Source organism: Trachurus trachurus (assembly GCF_905171665.1).
Source record: "Trachurus trachurus genome assembly, chromosome: 11".
Taxonomy (NCBI): Eukaryota; Metazoa; Chordata; class Actinopteri; order Carangiformes; family Carangidae; genus Trachurus; species Trachurus trachurus.
In genome coordinates this window covers 17,399,416-17,424,722 of record NC_139904.1, presented here as the reverse complement: position 1 = coordinate 17,424,722, position 25,307 = coordinate 17,399,416, and the positions used below count along the sequence as shown (strand labels likewise).

General features: G+C 40.0%; 1 protein-coding gene across 1 annotated transcript in view; it reads left to right on the top strand.

Annotated features, from left to right (window-relative positions):
* Positions 1-18,560, top strand: part of LOC310994057 (ras/Rap GTPase-activating protein SynGAP-like) — a gene marked incomplete at both ends in the record, with an annotated part of 31,135 nt that extends 12,575 nt beyond the window's left edge. Inside the window, 15 exons of the mRNA XM_083982579.1 lie at positions 85-183; positions 303-563; positions 656-991; positions 1,173-1,317; positions 1,971-2,115; positions 2,734-2,970; positions 3,477-3,678; positions 4,464-4,654; positions 6,172-6,376; positions 8,071-8,649; positions 12,141-12,776; positions 13,349-13,510; positions 14,803-15,014; positions 16,704-16,776; positions 18,525-18,560. Coding sequence (XP_083838705.1) covers positions 85-183; positions 303-563; positions 656-991; positions 1,173-1,317; positions 1,971-2,115; positions 2,734-2,970; positions 3,477-3,678; positions 4,464-4,654; positions 6,172-6,376; positions 8,071-8,649; positions 12,141-12,776; positions 13,349-13,510; positions 14,803-15,014; positions 16,704-16,776; positions 18,525-18,560 — 3,519 coding nt within the window. The remainder of the gene's footprint in view (positions 1-84; positions 184-302; positions 564-655; positions 992-1,172; positions 1,318-1,970; positions 2,116-2,733; positions 2,971-3,476; positions 3,679-4,463; positions 4,655-6,171; positions 6,377-8,070; positions 8,650-12,140; positions 12,777-13,348; positions 13,511-14,802; positions 15,015-16,703; positions 16,777-18,524) is intronic.
* Positions 18,561-25,307: the final 6,747 nt, after the last annotated feature.

The window sequence follows — 25,307 nt, the reverse complement described above, 5'->3', positions numbered from 1 at the left end:
ACAATTTCTGAACTACAGATTCATTTTTTTTTTTTTTTTTTTACGTATTTACAAATATGATAAAACTGTATTTTGTGTCTGAAGGTGACCACCAGTTCAGGGACAAAATGTTTTGCCTGTCGCTCGGCTTCAGAAAGAGACAAGTGGATTGAGAATCTGCAACGAGCTGTCAAACCTAACAAGGTAGATACAATAAATGTTTTTGCTTTCTGTCAGAATTTTTTCTATCCAAACCCTCGACAACCTGTTATTTGTAACATTACGGACAGATGTAAATAAGGACTGTTATTATCCAGTAACAGAATTCTTCGTTTCAATTCAAGGACAACAGCAGGCGGGTTGACAATGTGCTCAAGTTGTGGATCATTGAAGCTCGAGACCTTCCAGCTAAGAAACGCTACTATTGTGAGCTGTGTCTGGACGACATGCTGTATGCACGCACCACCAGCAAACCCCGGACCGACACCGTCTTCTGGGGCGAGCATTTTGAATTCAACAATTTGCCTACCATTCGTAGCCTTCGCCTGCACCTCTACAAGGAAACAGACAAAAAAAGACGCAAGGTAAAGAAAGTGAGTCAGTAAAAATAAGCTTTTTAACAGCAAATAGAGTTAAAAAATGATCATGCAAAAATATTGATTGGTTTGTCATGTAGGAAAAAAGCACATACCTTGGCCTTGTCAGCATACCCATCTCCAGCATCACGGGCCGGCAGTTTGTGGAGCAGTGGTACCCGGTGATACAATCCAGTGTTTTGGCCAAAAGCGGTGGTGTTGGAAGCGCCAAAGTCATCAACGCCTCATTGCGCGTTAAGTCTCGCTATCAGACAATGAACATCCTCCCCATGGAGCTGTACAAGGAGTTTGCTGAATACATTACCAACAACTACCGAACACTGTGTGCAGTTCTGGAGCCGCTGCTGAGTGTGAAAAGCAAAGAGGAGGTGGCCTTTGCTCTGGTGCACATTCTTCAAAGCACAGGGAAGACAAAGGTAAACAAGAGGTCACTTTGACTGCATGCCGTTTTTACACAAATCAGCCATGCTAACAATCATTTGACTCCTCTACATGGCAAGATGTTATATTTCTGTGGAAAGTGTGCTTTCCATTGAAAAAAGTTTCCTTCCTTTTCCTGCACATTTTTAAAAAACTTGAAATGTGATGTTTTCGCAGGAGTTCCTCTCCGACATGGCGATGTGTGAGGTGGATCGATTCATGGACCGTGAGCACTTGATCTTTCGGGAGAACACGCTCGCCACTAAGGCTGTGGAAGAGTACCTCAAACTGATAGGTCACAGATACCTCAAGGATGCTATAGGTAAAAACTGCATATCATATCACTGCGTTTCTTATTTCCTTCTGACTGAATGACGCTCAAGTACAGCAATATATTTTGTTCAACCATAATGGAGTCAACATTGACACTGTCTAGAGTTTTTAGATTTTTTAGAAATAGCATTCTACAACATTAAATACAATTTTTTTTATTAATTAATTAATGTTGTACCATTTATGCAGCCATTGTTTACCACTGCACATCTTTATCTTATCTGTGTGATTTTATAGGTTTGTAGTGATAGTTTTCTCCTTGGCCCATCTAATGACTGCTTTTTTTTTTATGGATAGCTTTTTTAGCCACCAGCAAATTACAGGAGCTTGTTCTTTAGAAAACCAAGTGACCTTGATCATTGACAGGCTCACTATTATTTTTTAGCTATACTGATATTCACTAGTAATTATTAACACAGACAGTTGTAACCTACTTATAAGCCTCCTTATGAATATTTATCAGGTGATGCTTTCACAGGAACTAATGTATGCAAGGTATATAAGTTTTCTAGTGCTTCACACATATTCTTTCTTTGTTTCCATCCATCCATCCATCCATCCATCCATCCATCCATCCATCCATCCATCCATCCATCCATCCATCCATCCATCCATAATGAGTGTCTGATCTACAACTTTCAGGTGACTTCATTCGAGCCTTATATGAGTCTGAGGAGAACTGTGAAGTGGACCCCATGCGTGTCCCGCCGTCAGTCCTCGCCGACCACCAAGCCAACCTTCGTATGTGCTGCGAGCTGCTTCTCTGCAAGATTATCAACTCTCTCTGGTCAGTTCCTCTGTCAGCCTGCTTCATTATGCAGTCACTCACACCTCCCTGCCAACAGAAGGACAAAAGTCATTTAAAGGGCTGCTTCATTATAGATTTACGTAGAGACAGTGAACCATTTTTTAACAAGGGGAAGAAATGAATATATATTTAAAAAACGAAAAGAAATTATTTATTTGAAAGAAATTCCAGAGAATCATCAAAAATACTTTTGAATCGAAAAGAAAAAATCATGCCTTGTTATTTTTGACTACAGGATAAAAACATCTCCTGTCAGGTTACAGTTGTTACTTCATTCATTATCTTTCAAATTGACCAAACATTTGCCATACAGTAGTAACATTCATGTAAAATATTAATTTTTACAAGCTCTCATATTCAAAGAGAAATAACTAAACAAGCACATCTTTCACGACTTAGATGTTTTCCATTGATATTTTAGTAAAATCAGCATCTTAATGTCTCCAAAAACGGTTTTATAAGTGTTTTTCATTCTGAGCATCGTACGGTCCAGTAATTTTCCATATGCTTCAGTCCCTTGACTTTGCTGAATTCGTTTGGTTGAGCTGCTGAGTTTTTATCTCGACAGTGGGTAATAAAACCATGTTCTTGTTTCAGCATATTTCCCCGGGAGCTGAAGGAAGTTTTCGCCTCATGGAGAGCCAGATGTGCTGAGCGTGGAAGAGAGGATCTCGCTGACAGCCTCATCAGCTCCTCCCTGTTCCTTCGCTTCATGTGCCCAGCCATCATGTCCCCCTCCCTGTTCAACCTAATGCAGGAGTACCCCGCTGAACGCACGTCCCGCACGCTCACTCTCATAGCCAAGGTGATGCAGAACCTGGCCAGCTTCAGCAAGTGAGTCTCCCTCACCACCTGCACTCTTACCTCAGCTTTACATTCATTTCTGTACATCTTTAGAAATGCAGACACTGATGAAACAGACTGTTGCCGTTTTGATGGATATAAACTGTCACCTACTTTACAAGTGCCGAATCTTTCAGCTGCGACCCATTTGTTCTTACCTTCACTCTCTGTTGTCATTCTTTTATGATATTAAAAAAGAATTCTGCCAACTGTAACAGGCAGCTGTAATTAAGACATCAAAAGTTTTTGGGTAATTTAAAAGACTTCAGGAACATTGGGTAAAATAATGCATTACTTTTGGTGTCCTGAGGTATTATAATGTGTATCGTCAGCTGTCTTATTAACTGAAGGTGAGTACAGTGAAGTTAAGGTCCTAAAAATGCTAAAACAGTTCAAATGAAGGTTTAACAAGTTTAATCCTGAGCTTCTGCATGTTTTCAGTAAACATTAGAGCCACAAATCTGCTGTTCTTTGTCTTCACGTGTCCTGTCACACAGATTTGGACCCAAGGAGGAATACATGTATTTCATGAACGAGTTCCTGGACATGGAGTGGGACTCAATGCAGCAGTTTCTTTATGAGATTTCCAACATGGACGCTGGAGGAAACGCTGGGGGGTTTGAAGGCTACATTGACCTGGGCAGAGAGCTGTCCATGCTCCACAGCTTACTGTGGGAAGTCATGGGCCAGCTTAGCAAGGTAGGTGCAATGACCAGATAAATGACTAGAAGGTTTAGATTAAACATTTAATATGATTTCGCTCTCACTCTGAAGAGTGTGGAAAATGGAGGTCTGGGAAATTAGGTTCTTTAATTTTCTGTCTAGCACAATGAATATTTTTTGGACTCTGAAAACAGAGATGGAGTTAGTACTTTAATATTTAACTCTGCTTGCATTGGTAATTTAATGAAGCTTCACTGTAGTTGTAGCATAAAGCAAGTTAGAAATACTTTGTGGTCTGTCCTGAACTGTGTCAAAGGTTATATAATATTATGTGTTTTTTTCCTCTGTCATTTGAATTTCATGAATAATGAAGTGAGTCATACAGTACATAGCAGAGGTTCCCAACCTCTGGGTGAATGGTCGGGCACCAGACCATGTAACATTTGCTTCCAGGCAAAGAAACGAGATGGCTCTGCAAAAACCACTGAATAATGATTTCAGAAATGCCCTGATCCAACTTCTTCTCTAAAATAAGATAATATACTTATACTGAATACTGATTGGATACCATACCATACTCATAATATGTATGCTGACTTTTGATCACTGAGCCTGATTCAAAGTTATAAAGTCAAATGTTTATTTTCACTTTGATTTTATTTCACAATGAGTTGGGCCTTTGAGTTGACCTTTATTCTGGTCAAATGCTTAACAAAGTGGCTCTGTGGTTCCCCCAAAAGGTCGTGAACCCTGGCACACATGACATGTGAGCAAAGGAAACGCAGGATCTCTTGATTTGTATCAATGTCTCCGTGTTTTAGGATGCTATTCTTAAACTGGGACCCCTCCCACGGCTGCTGAATGACATCAGCGTGGCCTTGAGGAACCCACAGCTCCACATGCCTTCAAATCACCAGCCAGAGCGACCGAAGGACAGACTCTTCTCACGACCATCGTTCAATCGTCTAATGTCCTCTGACTTCCAAAGCCTTATGATGCGTGACTTAAACAGGTATCTCCTCGTTCTTTCCTTAATTTAATTAGTATTATCATAATTATTACTACCGTTGTTGTTTATTGCATCTTCCCAAACTGTGTGCTTTTCATGACAGTAGATTATGATGACAGTTTTACATTTGAATGGTGGCTCGATCTCTGCTGTGCTTTTATCAAGACAAATGAAAAAGCTCATGACTGCAAATACACATGTGTTTTACATTAACATGGGAATCACAGTTTCACATGGGTGTAATTAACAGTGACACACAAAAAGACCAAGAATACACAATAATTGAGAATTCAACAGCTCGAAATAAATGAGAGTGCACAAGCACATAATGCTAATGCTAATGCAGCTCTTAAGGCTTTCTAAGTGTTCTATCAATCCATAACACCATCTGTTCCCAAACCCCTCTCCTCTGTGTTTTCATTCACGTCAGTACTCTGCTATTGTCAAGAGACTGCTGACAGCGGCATACAGCTTGTTTGAATAAGAACTCTTTAAGTAAGAGTAATAACAGAGCTAATATCAAAGGACTCCGCAAACAGCTATTTTGTGTTTACTATTACAGGTCCCTCCCACCAAGCAGTTGTCTGCTGGGAACAGAATCTGGAGAAATAAACATGTAATTGAGTGAGAATGACTTAACTGTGCTGCAGGCAGGTGTGAAAGGACAGAGATCAAACGTATGGAAATTCAAACCAACACAAAGAATGACACACCTGCCATTCCTCCCCGCTCTAACCCCAGAGGGATCAGGCTACCAGTGACTGACAGGAGGGGGTGACGCCTTCCTCTCACTGGGTTTCCGTGTTTCATTACGCAACCTTGATACAATAAGACATGTTTGCGTACCATTAAATCTTATAGACATGAGCGCATAGAATCAATCTTGCACACTGCTCTTCCCATGCTTAGGCTACTTTATTTAAGGCGCCAGCACTAATGATTTTCATTATCATTTAATCTGTTGATTGTTTTAAAATGAACCGCTTAGTGTATAAAATATTAAAGAGGGTAGAGCACCCGGCAGTTTTTAATTCATAACAATTAACAAGCTAGAGTTTCCTTAGCTTCATTCTCCGATTATATATAGATATATATTTTGTATGTTTCCCAACCTAACCTGGGGGTCGTGACCCCATATGAGGGATTGGAAAAAGCTAAACGCATCTAAATGACTACCCCAAATAAAGAATATTAATAAAAAAAAACGTTTTATTACAAAAAACTGTTTTTTTCTTTTAACTGTTGTCCAATCTCTAATTCTTTCTGTAGCTTTACCCATTGACAAAGACAAAAACTGATACTAGGAGTCCGTTTTTTGTGCCATCTCTCTACTGTTTACTGGCCTAAAGGCCTAAAATATCTCAACCTAGTGTGAAAACATTGGACAGAAGACTAGTTTACCTTTTGCACCTATTCTACGCTTAACACTTGTTTCTCTCCACAGGAAATGAAAAGAATTAAAGATCTGTAAGCTTGTAGCCCAGAGATGTGACGTCTCTCTCTCTCTCTTGTTTCTGCAGTTCAATAGACATCTCTCGCCTGCCGTCCCCTACCACGGGAGTGTCAGCTGTGGAATCCCTGTCGTCCAATCTGAACATGCGGCGTCACGCAGAACGAGACCTTCGCTCGTCGAGGGAAGTTTTCTACGTCACGCGTCCACCGCTGGCTCGATCCAGCCCTGCGTACTGCACAAGCAGCTCGGACATTACTGAGCCTGATCCAAAGGTACGATGTCAAGTGGTTCACTATACAACATACTACAGCAGTGGTTCCCAACCTTTTTTTGGCTCGTGACCCTATTTTGACATCACAAATTTCTGGCGACCCCGTCAAACAAGATGTGCCAGCTCAGATATTTTTGATTTTTGATGTATGCTGCATTTTATTTGAACACGATTTATATTCAAGAAAGTGAAAGTATAGAATACAGTTGTTTAAAGGTGTACAGAAAAGAAAATTGAATTTGAGCCCACTTTGGGTGATAAAATTAATGTGATAACTCATCTTTCAGACGTTGTAGGCCAAACTTTGTGCAAAATTCTATTTTTGAGTAAATCCGGGATGAAAGTGTGTATTTTTTTTTTCGCATTGGATAATGCAGGCGCACGGATTATACGTCAGCCTGTACACGATTCACCAGCCACTGATATTGGATCCGTAATCCGTCATTCAACGTCTGAGACACGCACACACACACAGAGCTCGGGCTCGCCCCAAGCTTTGAATATCCCGCCCGCTCGATAACGACCAATCAAATTTGTTTTCCTCACTCGGGTAAACTCGTGTTGCAGCTCGTGACAACTCGGCGCGACAAACAGGACAAACGGCCATTTCTGTACACCTTTAAGATTGTGTGTGGTGTTTTTAATCATAATTTAAAAAAGAATAATAATCAGTTACAAAAATATTTTTATTAGTCATTTTTTTTATCAATTACTAGACATTTCAGGCGACCCCACATGGGATCCCGACCCTAAGGTTGAAAAACACTGTACTACAGTGTTGTGAATGTGTTTGATACCTCAGAGGAGAAATGCATACATTTTTAAATAGTATGATAAACAACCAGCTAACATCTTTACATTATAAAGTGATTATTAAAATGAGACATGTGAGTCTGATATGACTTTGGTATCACAGTATTATTGGCTTGAGTTGAGCTCTTAGTTTTGATTGCAGTCTTTGTTTTTGAATTACTTGGAGCTCTTCATTTAACAGATTATAGGATATAAAACTGGGGGATTGAAGTTAATTATGTAAAAGCAATATGGACTGCACTGATGCAGTCACAGATGTGGGATTGAAAAAATGAAATCACATGTTAGAAAGCTTTAGGAAGGTGGCTTGTGATTTATGAGTGTTATCTAAAGGGGGGGAAACATTAGTGTGTCTGTGTGTGTGCGGGTGGGTGTATACTGTATGTGGTGATGAGTACTTCTGACTTTAATGTTACGTTCCCCGGGGAAGCAACAGTTAAATATCCGTCAGAGATGATGTTTTTATTGTCATCGAATGAGCTTTCTGTGGAGATTTTGGTCGTTTACTCCCATTTTGCCTTGTGTCCATTTAGTGGGTCCTCTGGAGCTGGTCATCTATCACTGTGATGTTTAAAAAGCTGTGGTCTGTGTTTTGAAAGAGAGATCTTCTATCTTCCTGCCCTCATGCAATTAAACTATCTCCAGACATGAAACAGACCTTTTGGGTCCATAAACTCTGAATTTCCTTTTTCCAAATTCTTTTAATAGCTTATGACTGATGCCAGACTAGGGACGTCTGCTGTACATTTGATAAAGAAAGCTAGTGTTAAATTTTACTGTTTCATTGTGAGACGAACAGTTTTCTTTTGTCATGAATTAAGCAGAACTTTGTAGATGTGATCAAATTGAAACTACAACAAATGTTCTTCCTGTGTGTCTCAGGTCCACAGTGTGAATAAAAGTGTCTCTATGATGGACCTTCAGGACTCCCGTATGAACAGCATCTCCAACCTGAACTCCGTGGGAGACATGCTCACCTCCTCTCAAGCCTCCATCGCCGGCCTCGGCCACAGCTTCGGGAACCTTGGCGGTCCTCTTCGTATGGGAGGGCATATGCCGCCGGGCTCATCAGGCTCTGGTTTGAGGCTGAGCCAGATGGGCCACATCGGGGGGCCGACCGAATCCATCTCCCAACAGCAACAGCAAGCGGCAGCGGCCATGCACTTCCCCTTGTCTTTCCAGAACCCACTATTCCATCTGGCTGCCCAGAACTCCCCAGCTCAGTCTCAGCAGCCTCCCCCTCCTCTCCTCCTCGCCCCTGAGCCTGAGAATGGCCACCATGACTATCAACCCGCCTTTGGCAACAGTGCTTTCTCCCGCAGCGAGGACTTGTCCGCCCTGCGGTCACAGAGCAGTCTGGTGCAGCCCAGCATTGTCCACTCACACAGTTACAGTGATGATTTCACCCGGCAGAATCAGAGCAACGACTACGCCTGGCACCAGCTGTCACTGCAGGTGCAGGTAGGTACCTCTCACCTTCCTTCACACATTAAGGAAGAAAATATGCAACAGTCATTTTCTCTTTCAGGACCTTTAGATAATAAACATAAAATCGAAATGACGTATGTAATCAACATAGGGCATGCAGTCCAATGAGGCAACAACATCATAGATAAAAATAAAATCACAATTTGTGACATAAGTGACAAATTAAAGGAACAAACCAGAATGAAATGTCTCAGAGTTTCAGCAACAGAGGCCTCCAGAAAGTGCTCCTTGCCATTGATTCTTCAATCTCAGGAACTTTATTATAGTTAAAGTTATAGTACCACATTCCTCTGAAATATGTTCCCTCTTTATGTGTTTTGATGATGCTGGTGGTGGAGGGCAACATCTCAACAACCCTACTGCCAGAATTCAAGTCTAGTTGCAGCACTTTTATTTCCTGACAACAAATATCACAACTTGTAAATGCCAGTATTTACAACCGATATATTAACCATGAAGGAGACAGTGAATATAGAAAAAAAAGGGAAATTGAATTCCAGCTCTGTGATGGGACATGAACTCCAGTCAGATGTGGCATATGTCCATTCACCGCTCTGACTTCTACACCCTTACTTTCTGCCTGACTACCTAAAGGGCACACCGCTCACTGTGCTGGCACACACTGTTGGCTCTGCACATTAAACCATGAGGTGCAGAATTGTCCAATATGGATGTAATTCAAAGAGACACTGAGCTGGTCCAACCTGTCTTCCATAGTTGTTCAGTTTGGGCTGAGATATGGTGTCGGATTATTTACATCAAACAGTTAAACTTAATGTTTGGAGGCATCAACATAACATTTGTTACTTTTGGCATGATACAGCTAAAATTACAGGCTTCATACAGGCACATGCCTCCTCAATATAGATTATATAATAATCAGCAATTAACATGACATTTTATTTGAATTTATGTCAAAAAGCCTGTTTACTGATCTGCTGAATGACATTCATTGTACATTAAGATGTCATTCATCAACTGCAGCAACAGTCTTTGTATAGTACATTGCTAAACATGCAGCGTAATTTATGTGTGCCTGCTGTACACTTCAAGATTCCCTGTTAAAGACTAAAATAATTTTCAGTAACAGGCTGTTTTTAGTTCTCTTGAGTCTTTTTGGTTATTTAGTCTGAGTTTTTCTTTTCACTAGATGTGAGAAACGAATGCTATCTAAGAAACAACTCGTCCATTATTAACCAAATCCCTTGAAATTTGAGTGGATCAGTGAGATATGTAAAATTTACAATTTCCAGCAAATAACGGTAACATTATTCAAAAGGAGTTTCATATGTTGTAAATATCACTGTGGATACCCTTTTCTTCATTTAGAGCTTAGAGAACACAATATTTTGTCTAATAGCATTCATAGATCTTTAAACATAGCGATAAGAACTGTCACAGCCAAAAATTCATTTTCTCAATTTTGTTAAAAAGAACCCGGAGATCTTATTTTCTAATTCCAAACCAAATTACACAACATACTTTTGGCCATTGCTACTGTATATTATTCTTTTAACATCTCGATTGGGCAACAAAAATGTCTGTATCAGCTGCTGCGTTCAGATTAACCCCTGCAGTTCATCAGATGCAAACAAAATGGGAAATGTTTACCACTCCTGTGCAGCAGAATATGCAAATCCAACAGTAATGTGAGGGCACTTTTGCGAGACACTTGTTATGCTACAGACAACACACTGAAGCCTGATCATTCACTCGCCTCCTCTGCTGAACTGTGTAGGGTGCTTGACTATCATCCTGTGCGTCCTTGTTTCAATAGGGCTGGAAACTCACTGTCGGTCAATAGGGCAGAAAAAAGTGTTGTAACTGCTGATATATCATTGTATTATGTAGTCAGTACCCGTCAGTGTGCTGCAGATCAGACTTAGAGATGTTCAACCGACACTTAAAGTTCAATTCAAGCTTACAAACCTGAACTGAACTCACTTGGTTTCATTAAGAGCTGTTCCATCAAATGAGATCCGAGCTGATCTTTTTTTAGTGTCGAATTGATGGTGCAGTCACGGGCTGTTGATCTGATAAGTTTACTACAGTATGTCTGTGTAAAATTACAGCATTTAATGATACTGTCATGTTGGTCTCAAGCTATTTCCATCCTGCTGCGTGGGCCTTAATGGAACAAACATCATAAGAGCCTCTTGTTTTATTGATACAGATGGTGTTATCATCAGGACAGTGCTTTATGCATTATTTATGTACCATCTACCTGTCAATCCATCCGTCCGTCCATCCGTCTGTCCATCCAGTCTGTCCTGACAGTAAGTATATGGATACACAATTCTTACATTGGTGTAAATCTACGTACATTAAAGCTGAGACTTGGTACTTGGTACATAATATCATCACCTATGATTTCACCTAGGATTCAGCACTTCTGCTCAAACTCAAAAACTTTATATTTGACGTGACCTTTTATTAAATCACATTTGGAGCTGCACTACTGCATTGTTGTTGATTTGTAACATTTATTCTTGTCACGTTTTACTGTACGTTTAAATTTTCTGGTTGGACCCCAGAGCAGATTCACACACTTGAACAGCCAAGTTAAAAAAAAAAGTTTATTGCCCAAACAACAACAGATAACAAGGGACGCCCAGGGGAGCAGGGACACTTAGCCAGGGAACAGGGGTTCAAAGGTCACGAGAGAAGTTCACAGCTGAAGAGTGAGGTGAAGACCAGGGTTTTCCTGCTGAGCTGCATGAGATTAGCTGCATGTGTAACAAACTCCCAGTGCTTCACCACACCCATGCAAAGAGAGTGACACCATCACACAGACACACAAGGCAGAGGAGACACAGGGGGAAAGAGGATGAGCACAGCAGAGACCTGACAATTCTCTTATTTAACTTTTTTTGCTGCAATTTTATCTTAAATTTTTTTTTTCTTGTGTTGATGTCTCATATAAAACACTGTCAAACACTCATCGTTTGAAGGTGCCATACATCCACCCTCCCATCTGTCTGTCCATCTGTCTGTCCATCCATGTCACTGGATGAGTGATATATATTTTGTGGTTATAGCATCTTTTGAATTATTCAGAGAGAATCAGTTGTGTTTATGAAAAAAAGGAAATCTGGTAGAAAATAGGATAAAATAGTGTGGCGAATTTTCATCCATCCACTGGCTATACTGCTTATCCATGCAGGGGTCACTGGGGGCTGGAGCCAATCCCAGCTGACATAGGGTGAGGGCGGAGTGCACCCTGGGAAAGTCACCAGTCCATAACAGGGCTGATATGTAGCGACGAACAGGGCGAACACACTCATATTCACACCTCACTGGAAACCAGGGCCATCAAAGATGGATATTTTCAATTCTACAAAAAGTGCTATTGAGTACATTCAATTAAGGAAGTAATTATAAAGTGATCTCAGTAAATGAAATTAAGCTTCCTTAATTTTCTTGATAATTTATTTTTTATTATTATTATTATTCTTTCCTCTCAGGAGTCTCTCCAGCAGCAGCACCTAATGGGAGTCACATCTCAAACACCCACTGGGACGGGCACCCCTGCATCTTTGGCGACACCTCCCACCACGGTGCATCCTGTTCGGCAGTCGTCCATGGCCCCACCACAGCACCTCAAGTCCCAGCGGTCCATCAACACTCCAGCTACCGCCACCCCTCCAAAGGTTCGCCCGCAGAGCAGGAACCTCCTCCTCGACTCCTCTGACACTAATTTCAGTGGCAGTCAGCCGAAACAGCGTCATTCTCAGCAGTCGACACAACTACAACAGCAGCAGCAGCAGCAACAACAGCAGCAGCAGCAGCAGCAACAACAGCAACAGCAGCAGCAGCAGCAGCAACAACAGCAGCAGCAACAACAGCAGCAGCAATTGCAACAACAGTTGCAACAACAGCTGCAACAACAGCTGCAACAACAACAGGATGCGCAGCTGTCGGTGACGGACAGTCCAGCTCCCGGGCTCCCGTACCAGACCAGCTCCGCCAAAGAGAACCAGGGTCCGTCGGCAGTTGGAGAGGAGTCAACAGACACTCCAACAAAAAGCACCAAGAAGCCTCAATCGTCCCAACTGCAGCCTCCACAGCAACATTTGCTCAAGCCAGGTGTCAATAAACAGGTGAGTCCAATTTTAAACCTTTGATTTAATGAGGTGCTCCAAAATCATTCTTGTTTTTCTTTCTTTCTTTTTTATATTTGCACCATAAAAATCAAGTACAATTACAAAAAAAGAAATGAAACAAGAATAGTAAGTGCGGGAGAGGTTAAAAACCCCATATGGGCTTATACAAAATACCTCCCTGAAAAATATGCAAGGATCCAAAAAACAATTCATCAACAACAACAACAAAACAATACAAGTTCCTTATTATAACAAAAAGAGTCTAAATAAAGTTATGAGTATGTATACGTGTAAAATGATTGTGTATGAGTGGGTGAGCATGTATAGATTCACCTGGAGTATGATCTAATGATAACTATACTAGGAAAGGAAACTATTGGGAGTCTTGATATATCAGAAAGGCTTTCAGTCTGGACTTGAAACTGATCAGGGATGAAGATATTTTTGCTTTATAAAGATGAGAATTCCTGCCTCAGTTTATATGTGACATGAAGTGAGAGAAAAGACTCACTTCAATTCACTATGAAGACATTCACTAAAGTCATGACTGATCTGCTCTGTTGTTCCAGGGTTCTCAGTCGACCTTGAGCACCCCGGCGCTCAATGAGCGAACAGTGGCCTGGGTGTCCAACATGCCTCATCTCTCCGCTGACATCGAGAGCCTGCGGCCGGACCGTGAGGGTCAGCTGAAAGAGTACTCCAAGAGCATGGATGAGTCACGATTAGAGAGGGTTAGTACATTTACTAGTGCTTTTGCCCACCCCTTTTTTTGCGTGTGAAGTACACTCACTTCCTTCCTTCCTGCAGCACTGGGCTAAAAAAAAGGCAACTGTATTTCTAGACTGTGTGTGCATGTTTGTGTTATTTCTTCAAAGTACATATGACACTATTATAAGTGAAAACTACGCTAAAAAAGGAAACTCAAACATTATCTGGTGACTCTTTCAGGCATCTAAAGTATAAGTCATTAAACATCTGCTTTCCAGATCAGTACATTTTCATTGGAAATACAATGCACACACTGCTGAATTTGAAAACGATAGTATTAATCAGTCAAAGTTATTGTTATCAGTTAACAGTTAAATTAAATTAGTTAGTTAAAGCAGAAGTAAGCGATCCGGTCGTTTTGGCTAATGCTGCGTTCCAGGCAGGCTTTTGAAACCGTAAATTACAGCTTCAAGTCACAACTTACGACTTTGTAGCGTTTCAGGCAACCCACTCGTGTTTTTCCGACCTGTTTTACCGGTGAAAGTCACTATAACGGCCACTCGTAACTTCCGAACCGTGAACTCGTACCAGATTGAACTGGTATGACTTCACAGGTTGGAAAAACACGAGTTACGAGTTTCCTTGAACGCACCATAACAGTCCTCGTCCCAACGTCACCACATTCACGGCGTCCCTTGGCTGCACACACAGCCCTGCATGCCGTTCTCTCTCCTCATTGGATAAAAACTGTAGGACACGATAAATGTTTTCTCCTCGGCTCAGAGCAGAGTGACTGACAGACCCGTGTTTCGGTCCAAACACTCTATGTAAGTGATTGCTGTCGGAAGATATAACTATTTAAGACTTATATTAACACAAATATATCACTTACTTCTGCTTTAACTAATAAATTGGTTATTAGTTACACCCCTAAGAATTATATTATTTACGGCATGAATATTTCAAAAAACATTTAATTAGCAGACCCATATTAAACCTGTACAGTATAACTCTATCTCACCTGCATTGAGGCGACTGTTCTACTGATTCTGTCGTTATAGTGGAGCTTTAACAGAGTTTGTTTCCTATGAGGAATAACTCCCACACTGGCGTCTATATTAGAAATGGATTCCTACTGTGTGTGGTGCTTATTACATTGAAACTTCAAGGCCAGCACAATGCGTCTGCGCTCGCTACTTCGCAACCATCTGTGGTGTCTGTGCTGATACAAATCACTCATCACTCATCATTCAAGAACGCTGCAGAATCCGAGACACAAATAACCCGATGTCACTTTATTTCCTTCATCTCTCAGGTAAAAGAGTACGAAGAGGAGATACATTCCCTGAAAGAACGGCTGAAGATGTCTCATCGCAAGCTTGAGGAATACGAGCAGAGACTCATGTCGCAGGAACAGCAGACAAGCAAGATCCTGATGCAGTATCAGAACCGCCTGGAGGACAGCGAGCGCCGCCTGAAGCAGCAGCAAGTGGAGAAGGACTCTCAAATCAAAGGCATCATCAGCAGGTGATTAGTGTGAAGGTTGAACAAGAGCTGGCAGAAATTAGGCTGGATTTTTATATGAAATTATGCTCCATATCATGATTATATCCAGCTATGTAGCTGAGCGTGATGAATCTGAAGTGGTGCATTTACCACAGAGACACTCAACAGTCTGTTTCTGCTTCTTACGATCACGATCATGTGACCTGCTCCAACAGCAGCAGTTCAACACAATATCACAACCATCTTTACTGTTACTTGAAAGAGTAGCAACTAATGGACTACAGCTGTAAAAAACACATTTGAGTGCTACAAGGAAACAATACATAGAAGTAACTAAACACAGCTATGGGGAAACTAACGGCAAAGTAAGGGCAGTGACCAGACTCACTGCTCTCCATTAAGAAAAATGTTTTAGGTGTGAACTCAAGTTTTCCACTGGAAAATAACTTGATTTGTGTCATATGAATCTGATTTTAAAGAGATAGCTCAATATTCAATATGCTTATTTGCTTTCTTGCTAAGAGAAGTAGATACCACTTTCATATAGTGGAGCCAGGAGCCACTGGCTACTGGTTTTACATTTCTAGTTTTCTTTGGATTAAATAAATGAGGTACCACATATTAATAAGTGGATTTTAGTGGTGTTAATAGTCACCTCCTGGCTTTGGCTCCATCTTTAAAATATAATTAAACAGTTTTGATTCTAAAATGGTTGGTGTGTCAATAAAAGCATGATGCAACAATGTGCAGTAGCTAGAAAAAAAATGCTAAAAAGAAAACATGAACGAAATACAAACACCATATTTTCATCACATTTTTTTTTTACTTTGTTTTCATCAATCTGAGGTTCAGTGCTCTTTTATTTACACCATCTTGCTCCGTGGTTAAATGGCACCTGGCAAATTGGCGCCTGCAGGTGTTTATCCTGATGTGACCCCAACTTGTAATTCTGCAAAATAAAAGCAGATGGAAATGCACAATAACTTGCATTTCTTATGCAGATTTTCTGGAAATTCAGTTCAGAAAACCAACAAGAAAGCCTGCTGCATACCACAGCGCCACCTGTGGTTGAAAACCTCCTCAGAGAACCATGAAGACTGAAGCAAATAAGCATGTTATTTCCCACAATGTTGAACTATTTCTTTAAATGTAGCTCATTTGAATGTCATGACTACTGAAAAGCACACCCAGTGGGCTCACACTTCATACGAAACACACATTTTTATTTCAGTAACTTCATCATGAAGGCAGAGGAAACCAAGCCAGCCTAATTCTTATTGCAGCTACACTTATTTAAAGGAGATATATACACACTGCTACTCAATGAAATGTTTATTGCCCCATATCAAATTTTCTTAAAGCCAAGGTTTCGTATAACCGCACATCTCATCTCATTTGGTACAACAGCTCCTTCGGTTAACAAATACTCTTACACTCTATTTACTCTGAATCCAGATATAGCAGATGGGTGCACACTTCACTATCCTGCACACACTCACACGTTTTAACTGAACAGCTGAATTTGAACTATCTTAACTGTCCTGAAGGGAGTTCATATTCAGCCTCAGGATGCTCAGAGGATAGCAGGATCATGTCAAGACCTTAATATCATCATATGGCCACATAATCCTACAGTAACTTTGGAGAACACCGGCTTCGTAGTTCTATTCCTCTCAACCGGTATGTTTGTTTCTATTTCCCTGTTGTCAGACTCATGGCTGTGGAAGATGAGCTGAGAGGGGGTGCCATTCCTGATATTAAGCCTCGAATCCTCACAGACCAGGTTTGTGCCTGTGTCTACATCTTTTATCATCCCTATTCGCTAAACCAGTCATGTCCTAAAACACTTTGCATCATTCTTACATCATATCCAGAGCATTTGCCAAAGCCAGTGCAGGGGGAGGGTATGGGGGGGTGGGAGGGGGGGCTTGCAGCTTTCATGCACTTCACCTGTTCCCATCTTTTCAAAAGTACGTTTATGTCACACCTGAAACAACATTTCACCATTTTACTGCACACGTCTGAGGGCAGAGTGTAAAACGCAACGCTGCTCCTAAAATGCGAGAGCTTAAATCTACGTGCAGAGGTTAATCTAAGATGATTCTGTGAAGGAATAGCACCTCTTCGGCACTGAAACCAAAATATAAGCCAGTGCCACACAAATAGATATTTATTATACCACAGAATGCATTCGTCATTAAAAAAAAAAAACCTTGACTGTGAGTCATCAGCAGCGTCACAGTAATTCTTCAAGGCTCAGCCTCATGAATGCTGCTCTATGTAGGCTGGATTGTGACGCAGGTGAAGAGGCTGTGTATGTGTACATGTTTTTCTGTGTTTGTGCAGACAAATTTTGGTTAAAAACCATCACTGCGAGGACATTTCGGTCAGTCCTCACAGCTGTTTGAGGGTTAAGAATCGCTGAGGGAATCGTTGTGTCCTCACAGCTAATGTTAGACGCGTGTGTGTGTTTTCGTTTGAGCCAAAATAACTCAGATTTCACTGTCACCTCCTTTGCAGCCCTCAATACGAAAAGAAAATAGAAAAAATCAGTCCATTTATAGAAATGTTTTCCACTTGGTCTGGTAATTGTTTTACACCAGACTTATTTAACAAATGAATGTATGATGAAGACAGATCTCAAACTCTGCAACTTCAAATTTGAGTCTAGTGACGGAGTTTCATGTTGGCAGAGCAGGATTAGTTTGTAAGCCGTCCTCTCTGGCTCAAAGTCACTGCTAAGAGATAAACACACACTCTCATATTGAATGTTGCAGTGCCTGGAGCACAAGAGGAATAAAATTAAGTGTTGAGAACTGCTATTCCTTCAGAGTGGGAGAGTCCCGTTAATTACCCCATGCAAGCACGAACAGTTCTTTCCCAAAGACAGAAAAAAGAGAATTACGATTTTGAGAATTTACAATCTTTTTTTGATTCACTTTCTTGAGCAAAGAGTTAGATGAGAAGATTAATATCACTCTCACGTGTGAGTACTGTAAATATAAAGCTACAGTCAGCAGCCAGTCGCTTACAGCACAAAGACTGGAAGTAGAGATAACAAAATCTGCCCAACAGCACCTCTGAAACTCATTGATTAACATGTTATATCTGGGTTGTTTAATCTGTACAAAACCAAGGTGTGAAAATGACAATTTAACAATTTTAGAGGGAGTTATGCAGTTGACTATTATTGGCCAGGAGCAAAGACTTCCTGGAGTCTCTGCTGGTTGCCGGGCAGTGGCTCTCAGCCAAGAAATATCACAAAAACCCTTCCCTAAAAATGGTAAATTACCTGTTCAGATAGAGCCAGGGCAGCCGTTTCCTCCTGCTTCCAGTCTTTGTGCTAAGCTAATAGGCTGCTGGCTCTCTGTCCCACAGACATGAGAGCGGTATTCATTTCCCCCTATAGCTCTCAGTGAGAAAATGAATACCCATTCAACCCAAAACGTTGACCTATTCCTTTAAGCCTGCGCCCTCATGAAGCTATAAATGGAGATAAGAAGTAATTTCGACTGTTTTCTCTCCCTTCAGTCTATCAGCCACGGCTATGGCCACCCAGGATCCTGACTGCCAGTTCCAAAGTGACCAGAGTTCATGACGGTCATTCGAGTGTAAGAAGACTGATTCACATCCTCTACAAAAACCCCATGAAAACAAAGCTCTGCAGTGGATCCAGCAGGACTTACTGGAAGCTTCATCCCATCATATTCTTTAAAAAAAAAAAAAAAAAACTAAACAAAAAAAATCTTTGCACATACTCAAACTTTGCCTGTACCAGAACTTGACAATCAGTTTAGCGTGAGGACCAACATGTGTGGGCGAATCTTCTACACATGTTGACTGAAATATAAGCCAATGCCACAATAACGGCAATACTGAACCTAATGAGTTTCTTTATTTAATCAGAAGATATACATGTAAAACACTGAGGATGAAGATGGAGCCTTGATTTTTCCCTGCTACAAGCAACACACCCGCTTCTCAGTTTAGTGGCTGCAGACACAATGTATAGAAAAGGCTTTTACAAGCACATATCCCCTCATGATGACGCCTGTGACGAGCAACAAGCATGTTATTAAATCATTTGCCATCTATGATCCTCAGATGCGGGGCCCAAGCAAAGACCTACTGTATGTTACCATTTGATTCTGATGAAATCATATAGTAACATTTTACTTCCACTTCCCAGAGGTGGTTATCGTTATGATTTTTCGCATCTTTTGTGCATCCGTTATAGTACAGCCATCCTACTTAAATAGATGCCAAACAAGTCCTACAATCAACGTTGGTCATTATAACTGCTTTAAGCACAATCTGAATTCTACAGTTTTGAAATTCAGTGTATAGGGGAGGTATTTCTTAAATTCTTTAATAATGAAAATATTTTACAAAAACAATCTGAGATTAAAATGTTTTTTGTTCACTGTAATAATAATAATGACAATATATATCTATATCTATATATGACATTTCAAAACAGTGATACAAAGTGCTTCATAAACAGGTGGAAACATAAACTTAATATAGATAAAAGGGGGATTTTTAAAGGTTAGTTTTCTCATCATCATATGGATATAAATGTCTTCAGTGGCTGTGGACGAGCTTTGTAACGTCAGGCTTGCTCTTGGAGACAACAAAAATTGATGAATGAAAGGTGCATTAGAAACTGTGTAAAGTCTGTAAAACATGGCTGTTAACCACAGAGGAAGATCTAATTAAAAAAGAGAGAGGTTGCATTGTGGGAAATGCAGGACAACTTGACCCATTCCCATTTACAGTACACTTAAAAGGTGATGTGTATCTGGATCTATTCTTTAGACTTTATCCCTGGTATTAAGACGTATCATCATCATGGATCTCAATATGCAAATGAGCTAAAGTGCTAAAGAGGTCATGCCATGTGACTAACGACCGTCATTCATTTCTGAATCACTTTTTGTGAGGGAAGATTTCCCAGCTACTGCTTCTATGTGTCTTTTTTTGCTAAGCTTTCTTAAGCTAGCAGGAAGCCAGACAGCCTCCAGATGTAGTTTGTCTCATCGAATCAATCTCCCTCTCTCCTGCTGCGATTTGAACCAACTTTATCGGGGTGTGGGGGTGGAAACAAATCATGGTAATCAATCTGATGAGTGATCAAATCAAGGCCTTTCGCCTCTCAGCCCTTCATGCCTGGTATTTTTTCTTTTGTTCATGTTAATTTTGTTGCGGAGCACTTTGTAACATTGATTCAAAAAAGTGCTATATAGATACATTTTAATATCTACGATTATAAACATAATGTGCAACTGGAAACAAATCATATTATCACGAGTAGTGAATTACTCATCTGTTGTGTTTAATGTTTCTGAAGCATAGATGTGCAACAGTTCTGCATGTGCTTTTTAAACGCCGGGACGAGTAAGTCAGTTTGCTGTCAGATATTAATCTAATGTACAAAAAAAACAAAACAAACTTTGACATGGCTTTCTTATTGGAAGGCATCTTTTTTTTCTTTCTTTTTTTTTTATCCAACCTGCTGACTCTTTAGTTTTTCCAGAAGAGGGTGGCATTCAGCCTTTTGCATTATACAACATGAAAGTTCTGATGGGACTGAAATCGCAGACGAACACAAAGCGGAGACACAGTGAAAACACCCGAACAATAAAGAGTTTCCACACAGGGATATGTAGTATATGTGCATAGGACTTGACTGCCTTACAGTCTGTGCCACAGGGCCCAAAATAACAATGCCAATACAAAAGAACTTGTACACTTTGTATATAAAATGTCCTTTTTTTGTAGTCAGGTGATGAAATAATAAGCAGTGTGTTGGTTAACCCTGTATGTTAGTCAGAATCATTTATATTATGAATTTCATGGTTGATATAATTTATCTTAACCTCTTGCCTTTAAAAAGACATTTTCTTTCAAGATAAATATCAATGATACAAAATTATATGTTTATGTTACCAGAAATGTATAAAATAGCTTAATGTATATCTATTCTTATATGTAAAATGTATTCAAATCAAGGGTAGGCCTTCAGGCATGCTGAACGTGTGGTAAACACTGATTCTTATATATTATAACTCTTAATGCTGCAATCCAGAAACTATAGTGCTATGATGTGACTGTGTTCATGGGATGAGAGCTGAATAATTTCCCAGCATAGCACACTTTTGTTTGAGATGAAACAATACGAAAAATTCTCAAAATATCTCGCCTGTGTTGTGAAACCAAAATAGCAGTGGTGCTTTCAAGAATACTGGATTGCAGTTTTAAGTCATCTTTTAAAATATGCGTTTGTTTATTTGGCCTGCATTGCAATACAGTATTTTGAAACATTTAAGATGCACTTCTGTTTTTCATTGTACGTGAAGCTGCAATCCACGAATTGAGGAAAATTATTTTTAAAGACATGCCCATGTATAATTGAAATGTTCTCTGTGTTAGCTGCAGTGGTACAGTGTGCTACCTCTGAAATCATGCCCTCTCATCTCCCGTCTCTGCTGGAATCAAGGATCCTTACTCCACTTTATACCACAACCTGAGAGGATACTTTATTCCATATGGCTGGAAAATATGTATTTATTTAAGAGACAATGCTAAGAAAAAATATTTTAATTTTTATTTATAACCTGCTGCAAAGTCAGGTTTTGAGTTTTTCGGTTGCTTGTTCATTGCTGTTTTAAGATTTCCAATATAAACCTTTTGCCATTACAGGGCCATTTCTGAAGTTTGTCCTGTTTACTATTGTATTTAAGTGCCATTACCATTACATTTCATTCATATAAATCTCCTTTTAATTATGAAATGAGACTGACTGATTGTGTTCCAGGTATTCATCAGACTCTCAGGTGTTAGAAGGAACACAGAGACATCTTTTAATATCTCTGATGCTAAAATGTTAAGACACAATCTTCGGCATCTGAGCATTAAAGTTGATACATTTGAAAAAGCACATTTGAAATGAGGCGTCTGTAAGGCAACTAATAACCTTTTATTTTGGTTTGATCCTGATATCTCATCTGATAAATAGTTACACCTTTTCATTTTGTATTATATGTTGCATTAAAAAAGGGAACAAGAGTTTTGCTTCTTGGTCCAAACATAAAAAAATGTGACAAATGCTCCACTGTAATAAAACTTGGTAAGAAATATTATTGAAGTTACTATTGCAGAAGTGCTTTATGTTTACAGAGTCATGACATTTTAGAGGATGTATGAACCTTTATAGACCCGACGGAGAAGAGTAACTGCTGCCTTTGCTGCAGCTAAAGCAGGACCTAACAAATGATATGAGATATCTTGTATATTTTGAAAAAGGGTATATAACATCAATCAACATATTTATGTTTCTAAAAATGGATGTATAGCATTTAGGAATGAAACAAAGTATTTTTCTTGGCAGCTATTATTCTGCACAATTGATCTACTGTGTCACAAATATATTAGTTAGTGGGGTCTCTGACTTGAATTAGGCCTACTGGATGTAATACCTTAATTTACTTGACATTTCTTTTGAAATAAGCCATGCCCCCATGGATAAGCCATACCCTCCAGTCCCCCCTGATGTTGTATGGTGGATGTTTAATGTTGGTAGTTTTATTTACAATGGTAGTTATTGTAGGTATGATTGCGCTTGTAATGATTATTATTAGTGTAAGTACACTTGATTGATATGATTTGTTTTGTTTGAACAAAGGGAATGTATTCATTTTTCAGGTGATTTTTTCCGAGTGATTTAAATAAATTAATAAATCCCTAATTGAAGATCTTTTATTGTAAGTGAGCTACTCTAGCTGCTTTTTCAAATCTGACTGTACATTGGGTTTTATATAGGCTCATATTTGAACAAGCCTTTCATTGGATTCTTTGAGGAGTGAAAGTAATATCTAAAGTAAAGCTTTCTTTGGATTCATTGGAGATTGATTGAAGAAATTCAATTAGAAAAGATGGAAATGTGGCTGTGGCAAGAGGAATTTTTATTATTACTACAGCCTGGGGTTCATTTTCTGAGTGTTGCAGTGCAACAAAGAACATTAGTGGATTACAAATCAAGAGGTGAAGGTCACCTGTCTTGATCTCACAGGTTTAAGACGTGAACTTCATTTGGTTTTAGAAACATTAAACCTGCACTAATTGATATTTTTATATTAACAGTATGTTGAATTCTTGTGCATAGTGATGAACCCACTGAGAATTATCGCCCAATTCTGCAGCTCCCTTTATATCTGCATTGCCTTTTTCGGCTCTTGTAGCTTGCTAATCAACTTTACTGGTTTATTCTCACCGGTCTCATTAGCCATATTTTCAGCACCAAGCAGCTGTTTGAAGCAAAAAGCTCAGATAAACCCACTTTACACTACCTGCACTTAGCAGCAAATGGCAAGCATGGCACATTCAGTGTCTGGCGGACATAACAGAGCAATCAGCAGCCACAGAGTCACATATTTCTCTTAGGAGTTGGCAGACACTAAAAACTGAGCTACATTAAATTGCAGGAAACACACACCAAATTACTGGAAGTGTTGCTTCATGGTCCATGTGTAAATATATGCCTCAGTTTGTTAACACATTTGCCATATATCCTTTTAAAATGCAATGTATTTTGGTTTCAGCTTTTTCTGCTGCCCCAGAATGGCCCAAAAATAAAAGCTCTGCTAAGACAGCTGCTGACCAGTATCAGCTTGCTACTTATCAATAACAACATCTGCAATAACAGTGGAGCTCTCTGCGGTATACCAACAGCACGATGTGTCAGTGTTAACACCTTCTACATGATGATCAACCTCTGTAAGCCTCCAGAGCTCATCTTGACAAATAATGAAGAGAATCTAATAAAAACACACTCCGTCCTCTCGCCACTCTTCACAACCTGGCCCAGCGTTCCCTCATGGCTGAGCAGGTAGTAGTTTCTATGCGAGCTGCTCTCCAACAGAGATGATGATGCCAGACGACTGCAGACAACCACCTGCTTGATAGAACCAACTGCTCTATACTCAAGAAAACGAGGGTGAATCAGTTTCACAGCACCCACTGCTGCTGCGCTTTCTTCTCACTCACTATCACACATTGAATCACAGGCGCATCATGTATTCTTGAAATGCAATTATACTTCCTAAACTGATAAATGTCTGCAGTTCAGCACATCTGCTATAGCCAGCATGTCGGAGTCAGCTACATTTTCTATATAGAAACTATCTTAAAGGAGCAGTTGAACATTTTCCCACAGGTGACGGAGTGGTATTGACTGCCATTCATTCATATTCATATAAAAGTCTGAGGTGTTTTTAAACTGTGCTGCATTAACAAGAATGTTGTGTGAGTTTAGGCTTCATTCAGTTTCAAAATTTGAGCTAAAGCACCATCTTGTGGCCTAATGGGAGAACAGAAGGTCAGCTAAAAAGGGGAGGAGGCTTTTCCATAGGGTCTGTTACTTACTGAATACTGATATTATTTGGATCTTAAATTACACATTGTAGTGACAACAGTGACAACATTCTGATTTAAAATACATTTATATAGCTCCCGGAAAAGACAAGAAAAGAGCATCCAGTAAAGCTGCATGATATCAGATGTCAGGCTCAAGTGTGTTCAAGAGCTATGATTTGTCATTCTATTGCCAAATTTCCCTTTATCACTGTTGATTTTGTAAAAAGCATGTCCTGAGTCACTGGGCCTGTTCCCGTTTCCTGCATTAATGACCTTTGAATGTAAGGTTATTGGTTGGTCAAAGTGTTGCACAACACGTGTGGTAGTTGAGATAAACTTCTGGAGATGTTCAGTTAAAACTCTTAATGGCACAAAGGATCAGAGTTTGTCTCTTAGTACAAGTCTGCAAATCTTCTAAATGACCCGATCAATATATGATTCCATGATCTCCTTCCCTTCTGTCCCAGATCACTCCCACTCAGGTCGTCTTTTCCTCCACTACTGTCATATCCTTCCACTTGTGCATAACATCGTTTTCTCTGCCTATTTCCAAACACCACAGTGGGTGTTACAGTACATGGCGCCATGGAGAGTTATATTGCCTAAATTAGGCAATGGGTCATTGATCCAGGACATCTGTGAGCTATCTGACATCTAAGGCTCTGTTTACTTGTTTGGCTCCGGCCTCGGGGAGTTTTCTGGGACACAACCAGCACATTCCATTCTGACAAACAGCTTCAACAATATCAACATTTTCAACACTATGAAGACGACACAGCCTTATATTGGACTGTAATAACTGTAGTACATGTGCTATATCATGTCACATGCCATTTCAATGAGGGGTATGAAGATGTATTGTTTTACTGTCTGGTATTTGCCACTACACCTGAACAACTG